This window comes from Vigna unguiculata, chromosome 8, assembly GCF_037176805.1.
Source record: "Vigna unguiculata cultivar grain cowpea cultivar isolate G323 ecotype 2 chromosome 8, ASM3717680v1, whole genome shotgun sequence".
NCBI classification, from domain to species: Eukaryota; Viridiplantae; Streptophyta; class Magnoliopsida; order Fabales; family Fabaceae; genus Vigna; species Vigna unguiculata.
Window position 1 is genome coordinate 31257188 of NC_140799.1, and position 7381 is coordinate 31264568.

General features: G+C 31.0%; 1 protein-coding gene across 4 annotated transcripts; it reads left to right on the plus strand.

Moving 5' to 3' along the window:
- Window positions 1-3892: 3892 nt before the first annotated feature.
- On the plus strand, window positions 3893-6711 carry LOC114195644 (uncharacterized). Of its 4 annotated transcripts, none has more exons than XM_028086181.2 (3): window positions 3893-4045; window positions 4856-5400; window positions 6210-6711. In XM_028086181.2, the coding sequence occupies exons 2-3, from the start codon at window positions 4941-4943 to the stop codon at window positions 6257-6259; spliced, it is 510 nt and encodes a 169-aa protein (XP_027941982.1). In that variant the 5' UTR covers window positions 3893-4045; window positions 4856-4940; the 3' UTR covers window positions 6260-6711. The 4 variants fall into 4 exon arrangements, with proteins under 4 accessions (XP_027941982.1, XP_027941984.1, XP_027941983.1 ...); XM_028086183.2 differs by having other exon boundaries at window positions 3901-4045; window positions 4870-5400; XM_028086182.2 differs by lacking the exon at window positions 3893-4045 and adding an exon at window positions 4213-4716.
- The last annotated feature ends 670 nt before the right edge of the window (window positions 6712-7381 follow it).

Here is a 7381-nt window from a genome sequence, read left to right on the forward strand (position 1 = left end):
TAGGCTAGAAGCCTTCGCCCAAGCGACAAGGACTGTCTCGCTTAAGCTAGGCTCCCTCGCCTGGGCGAGCGCGTTACAATAGCACTCTACGAGCTCTCGTTTGGGCGAGACCCTCTCGCCTGAGCAAGATCACTCTTTGCTCAAAACAAAAGTCCCTCGCCTGGGCTACATTTCAAGCAGAAAACACAAGGTTCCCCATGAGTTCTCACTTAGGCGAGGCACTCTTGCTTGAGCGAGATGGTTTGTTGCTCAAAACAAAGGCTTTCTGCCTGAGCGAGATGCTCGAGCAGAACCAAGGTGAGTTCCTGCTATTCTCGTCTAGGCGAGACGAGCTCTCTTGGGCGAGCATATTAGTTCTTGCCACTATTCACGCGTACAGGGCAGAAGCACAACACAAAGCAACATCCAAGAAAACAAGTAAGCCATTTTCACCCGATCAATAATATCATTCAAGCACCAAGAACATAAAACAGACCAAAAATAGACAGAAGAACATAAGAATTCGAAACTCTAGCTTCCCTTACCTGGAAAAAGCTAGTCAAAAGACTCTAGCACCTAAGTCCACGAACACAACAACTCTAGGAGCATATTTAATAACTGGAAAAATAGGGGGACAAATTCAAAATGGGTTACCAAGGTGAACCCTAGTTAGAATCATGACCACAGAGCTAAAAGAGAGAAATGTACGGTTGAGAAACACTTACGTGAGATGAAAGTGGAGTTGAGCTTAACTTGGACACGTTTGAGATACCAACCCTAACAGAGTTTTGTTGAGGGAAACAAGGAAGTGAGCAAGGGGGTTGTTTTTGCAAAAAGAGTAGAAAATAAAAGGGTTAGGGCTGGTTTAGGAGTTTTGAACACTTTATGGACTAACCCTTAGGTCCAAAAGTTAAGGTCAGGTCCTTTAACATAAGATTAAAAAAGTGGATCTTACACTGATGCATACCGAATCAAAAGCAATATACTATTTACAAAGAGAGGTATAAATATATGTTTACGTTCACAATTTGGGTATCGAAGATCGAATTCTAAGTTTTGTACAGTGATTTCTGACATAGTAGGTTGATTGAAATTTAGTTTTCTGTAACCGAATTCCACACTACTTTTTTTTTTCTTAGCAATCATTTTTAGTAAAGAATTAAAAAACACATTAGAATATATAATTGAAAGTGTTGAGTATAAGTTTAATATTGGACTTTCGAACAATAAAATAAATAGTAAAATAAAATTATTTAAATTAAATAAATATTATTTTTATTGTGTAAGTGTATTATGCATGGTACTCTGGGACTATTTCGGTCTATAATCTTAATATTAGCTCAAGCCATATTGAGTACTTGATTCCAGCTTGGGTTACGTTTAAACAACTGAGATCTCTTTGGCCGGCATCATAATATTCGATCAATAGTTTGCGAAAGTAAGGTCGAATTGTGTTTAGTTAAGGTTTATAAAGATATTAAGAAAATTAATCAAGGTGATTATCTATATTGTCTAGTCTAGTCACTTAAAGATCCACAAATTTATTCTAAATAGTTCAATTTATAAGATAAATAATCATGTATTTATTATTCTCGTTGATGCACACTCTTGACTTGAGTATTGAGATATCGTTTACATACACACTCTTTTTTCAGACACATAATATATCCATTTATTTTTTAGATTTAAAGACTAAAATATATCAAAATTTCGACGAATTTCAATTTCGTATTAAAGTATAGGAACTAAATACGTTCTTATCCGTAACATAAATATAAAATAAAACATTTAAAAAATAAAATTGATCTAAAACATAATTCAATGAAATTGTAGATTATATTTTCTGAGATATTTAATTAAAACAAAATCTCAATAAGAAAATAATATATGTAATGAAGGTTATGATGAGAGGAAACATAGCTTGGAGATTTTAGTAAACTCGGTAGATAATCACATATTTTCTTATGTGAACAAAACAATAAATAATTTTTTTAAATAAATAGAAATAATCAAATGTATACTCTAAACATTAAAATATTTAATTAAGTAAAATAAAGATTTGTGTTTCTTAAAATGCAATATATCATCTAAGCAAAATCATGCATAAGAAAACGTCGTATAATCAAATTTATGATACAAGGGAAAATATCATGAAAATATGAGTGAAGTATATGATATTGAACAAGTTGAGAGAGAATAAATATTTATGTATCAAAAGAAAAAAAAAGAATAATTTTCTAAATTAAATGAAACAAAATACTAAAGAGAAATGTGAAAATAATTTTTTAATGTTACCTAATTAACTCAAATAGATTAAGTATGAGAATAATAACATATATGAAAATAAATTAAAAAGATAAATGTTTTAAATTATGTTATTGGAAACAAGAAGGATATATACTAATAGGAACGATTTTAAATAATTCAATAAGAAAAATTCAAATAAAACTTATAGCGTATTTGTCATCCTAACCTTATTACACAACACTAAATTAATATTAATTTTCAAATTTTAAAATAATCTTTAATCATAATTGTATCACTTTATTTTATACCATATTTTAAGTTAAAAGTGTTGATTCATCGTAATAAAATTGTTAACTAATTTAGTTCACAATAATAAAAATAAATAATTTCTATTCATTACATTTTTTGGTATTTATTATGTTTATAAATATTTAATTTTTTTAATTTCATTATTAAACACACAAAATGGAAATAAAAATGTCAAAATTCTACTTTATAATTTTACTCATTTTATATTTCCCATTGCATTTTTAAAACAAAATTTATACTGAATTTTTTATATAATGTATTTAGATTATTTTTTTTTAATTATTTATCTTAATTTCAATTATTTTTTCTCCTATCTTCCCTCTTTTTCCATATTTCAAAAATAAATTGAAAAACTGTGAATGGAATTTGACTACCTAAAACCAAAATGTGACCCAAATTTTGAATGTGGAAATTCTTTATTCAGTTTTGAAATTCGGTTTTGTGGAGAATGAATTCTCAATTCAAACTGAATCTAGTTTCATAAATAGTGAATATCTATTTTTAGAAAAAAAGGTGTATTGCGAAAAAAATAAAATAAACATCTTCTAATATTATGTAGTACAATTGTTCAACTGCTAATTGTATTATCTTAAACTTACTTTTATTTTAATTTATTAAAAAGTAAATATATATTGTAAAGATTATAAATATGTAAGCAGAGTTGAACATAAAATATGAATATTGACCGACGCAATTATTACAACTTAATTACAAATTATGAATTCAAATTCTAAATGTACAAATATCTTAACAAGAGAAAACGTTATCATAGAAATAGAATCAAAAATCGCGAGTGGAAATTAAAAACGATTAAAATAAGAATAAAAAAATGTTTAATGAACCAGTTTAACCATTTTTTTCTTTTCATTACAACAATAATAAAATAACAGAGATAGAATACCATAAGATTTAAACTCTAATGATGGAGCATAAACAAAAGTGTAAATGGGTAAATATTTTATTTTATTTTATTTTATTAATTTCTTCTAAGTAATGTTCCTTGAACCACACATCCACGCAAATTCAAAACCAAATCTTGTTGGCTACACCAATTTTACTTTCTCATCTCAGCGCCAACCACAACCACATCTTTGACCGCCACCTTTTCCTCCACGCCACGCACCTACCCGCACTAGCCACGTGTACTCAACATCTACTTTATCATGGAACTGGCTACAGCGGATAATACTTTCTTTGTCGTGTTCTTCTCTTCATCGCCCACGTGGCGCTCTTTTACTTGATAGTAATGTGTATTGTGCCAAGTGAATTATTACTGGAACAGGTTGGACAGATCCAACGGTTTTCAATGCGCCACGTATGATTTGGAATCATCCAACGGTATCTGGAAACTGTATAGCAATTGCGACTGGTTTTTCTTCTCATTCTTCTCTGTCAATCTATCTGTGTACCCTTTTTCCCTTAAAAGCCTTATGTTATTCGTGAAAGCTTCGTTTCCCATAACATTTTTTGCATAACAGATTTTACTTTCTGAGGATTTAACCTTTTTGAGGTATACACTGATTGATTAATAGCGTTTCTCTCTTCCTTGTTTTCACTTTTTTTTTTTTTTCCTTTCCTTAAATAGCGGGTTGTGGATACTCTGAATGATTGAATCTTTGGCAAAAGTTCGTGCTTTTGTCGTTTCAGCTTGTGGGTTGTTTGTTTTTCAACCTCTTTTATCTGATTTTCGAGTAAAGACACGTTTTTTTGTGTTTGTTGAAATGTTTACATGTGTAATTGTTTTGGGGTGAAAAATGGGTTCGGTTACCTTGATGGTGGCCACGTTGGGATTTTGTTTGTGTGGCTATTTTGAGGTTTACTATTTTTTGTTCTTGCTGTGAATAGTTTGATTGCTGTTTTGAATCTGTCATTATTTGGATTATGTGTCAAGATGAGTTTATTCCTCTCGATTCTTGTTGAGAAAAAATGGGTGTCTTTGTTCAATGTACTTTGGAGTACTATTAATGTTTTGGTTTTGGTTTTTGGTGTATGTACAATGTTTGCGGCTATTGCCTTTTGTTATAACTAGTAACAAATGGTTGTTAATGATTTGAATTGCCCTTTGTTATGACTTGTTAGTCATTCTTTCCGAGGTGGAAAACATGTGAAAAACGCAGCTAGAAAATTCAGCTCTTCTGGCTTCTTGCGTTTTAAATTCAAGTGTCACCAATCATTTTCTGAGTATGATTGTTTAAACAACTCGGTTTTTTATTAGCTGTTGTTTTTGTTTGTGCTTCTGTAGTCATTAGATTTCCTAATTTTCTGATGTGAAAATTGTTTTCACTTCAATTTAGATGGTTGCTAACTGAGTTCTTAATAGGATTCCCTAACCAGAGTTCAAGAAGAGGTTGTGTTCATTTGCTCAGAAAGAGTTTTTGCTGCAAGAAATCGACACAATCGTGTTAATGTCTGTGGCTTTTACTAACCTGTCCTGGTGGTTGTGGAGTGGGAAGCATGAAGAGCCAAGAATCTCAAATGGATCTTCTATAAATTCTTCTGCTGATTCGAATCTGTGGGAATCAGATGTTTTGAGGTTTCCTTTGGTTCAGACGAATATGGGGTCCTCATCGAGAAAGGTGAAGCGCAAATGGCACAGTAGGGAAGAGAGGAAAGTGGACAGGGAATATGATGTTGTTCTGGTTCCATCTGATGGTGGATGTGTTTCTGGTTCTGAGTCTAATGATTCTGACTGGTCAATTGGCTGGTTAGAGCCTCATGGACCTGGTTTCCCAAGTGATGATGAAGCAGATAACAGTTTTGCTGTACTGGTTCCCTGTTATGGACGAGACTATGGAAGAATAGTGGAGGATCCAAAAAGTAATTTGCTGAGCGGTGTTGGGAAATTTCCAGATAGTTATTCAGACGGTGAGTTTTTTTTATTAACACATCTTTCTGAATCACATTTGTGCTGTTTTTGATTTGGTTTTCTCTGTTCTGTTTTGGTTAATGAATCATTAGCACTTTAGCATTTGAATACATGGATTTGGATTGAACAAATAAACATTAGTTGAAAATGTAAAAGCTCTACAAAATGTTGGTTGTCTATAATTTTTGTTTGCTTTGTGCTTGTCATACTGATTTCTGTCAAATTGGTTCCAGCTGCTGCTGAAGTTCATCATGAATTTTGTATCAGTTAAGAAAAAGATTAGCCAGATATATTTTTTGGTTAAACTTCACCATTCTGAAGCATACCATTTTGCATTTAGTGCCATTTCTAGTACATTTTTCTGTGAGAGGAAGTTACTTCACATTTTTTATAAACAAAGATAAAGATAAGCAGAAAATTCATCAATCTTGCTGCATTTACATTTAAAGTCCATAGGAGGAGATAAACATGATATGGGAATGAAACGATTTTTACCTGAACTTTTTTATCAAGTTATCATACTAAGTTTTCTTACTTTGAAACGAAAATAAGATTTGCTATTGGATTTATGAATCTGGCATTAGCTGGAATGAACAAACCTATTAACAATGACGACATGAATTGGACTTTTTGATACAGTTGAAAGTGTTCTTGGACTTATATCTAGTATGATATGTGATGTGACTTGTGAAGTTAATGTTAATTTGGACTTTGTTCATATATTTGTGGTTGATTACATTGCATTTAGATTTTCTGTTCTGGTGGGGTTAGAGTTGAAACATTTATGCCTTTTCTCCCTTGTCTGCAGAGAGCAAAAAATATGTGGAAGAGTGGCTCTCTTCTCTTAGAAATACCTGATGCACAACCATTCATCATTGTGAGAAAAATCCTCTTTGGTGGTCCATAGCTAATAAATGATTGTATAATGTAAATATTGTAAAAAGAAAAAAAAAAGAGCTTTGATGTTATGTCAGAATATGATTGGTTAACATTTTAATTGAAATATAAGAAGAGGAGGAGATATGGTGAAGAGTGAAGTAGTTGTGAATGTGATGCTTTGGCACTGAGAATGATGTGCAACTGCTGCTGTTCTTCTCTCTTCCTTCTGAGAGTCCAAAAATTATGACTGAATTTAGAGGTGTATTCAAGTGTGACTTTGGAACTTGCTATTCGTTCATGTAAATATGGTGTAATTGGTTGAATGCTTCATCGTGTACTCAAATTTGTACATAACTGTATATAAATTTTGTATAACATCATGTGTGTGTTGTTGGAGTTTCTATGTATAAATTACCACAATTTTGTGTAAATATGTTGATAAGATAGTCTCTATCCTACAATAGTAAATTGCATTGACATCCTTTGTGATCTTGTTACATTTCTCTTTATATTCTTTATTTTTCTTCTGTTGAATTAGATGTTTTGAAAATATTACATTAACTATTTTTGGTTGATTTGAAAAACCTTATTCCATGTGCTTAAAGAGAGATTTTTATGATAGTTATCTGCAATTTCAAGACCTTACATATAGTTTTATTGCAATTTTATATAATTTAAAGAAAGAGTCAATTTTATAGATTCTGGCTACAATATTAAAGAAAGTCGATATCAATTCGTGTGGTAATCGTGTTTATTATATTATTATATTGACGCACAAGGAAGATCTCAATAAAAAAGTTGCTTCTCATTTCATATGAAAGTCTCTTCACACCAGTTTCTTTTCTATTTTCTTCTTTTACTTCAGTATATTTTAATGTTTTTGCATTGATATATTTTATTTGTAAATTTTGTAAATATAACTTTAAAGCATTATTGACAATAGAAAAATTATATACATCTCACAATCATTATACATGGTTATAAATTATAGAACTAAAAAATTATGTGTACATAACAAAATATTAAAACATCGTTTACTATTTGACACATGTACCATTAAATTACACATGCTCCATTAAAATTATATACATGTGGCACCTA

Bases quoted from the DNA above. Each gene is read 5' to 3' on its own strand.
- LOC114195644 (XM_028086181.2), top strand. From the start codon at position 4,941: ATGTCTGTGGCTTTTACTAACCTGTCCTGGTGGTTGTGGAGTGGGAAG. The intron at 5,401-6,209 runs GTGAGTTTTTTT...CCTTGTCTGCAG, and splicing joins TCCAGATAGTTATTCAGACG to AGAGCAAAAAATATGTGGAA.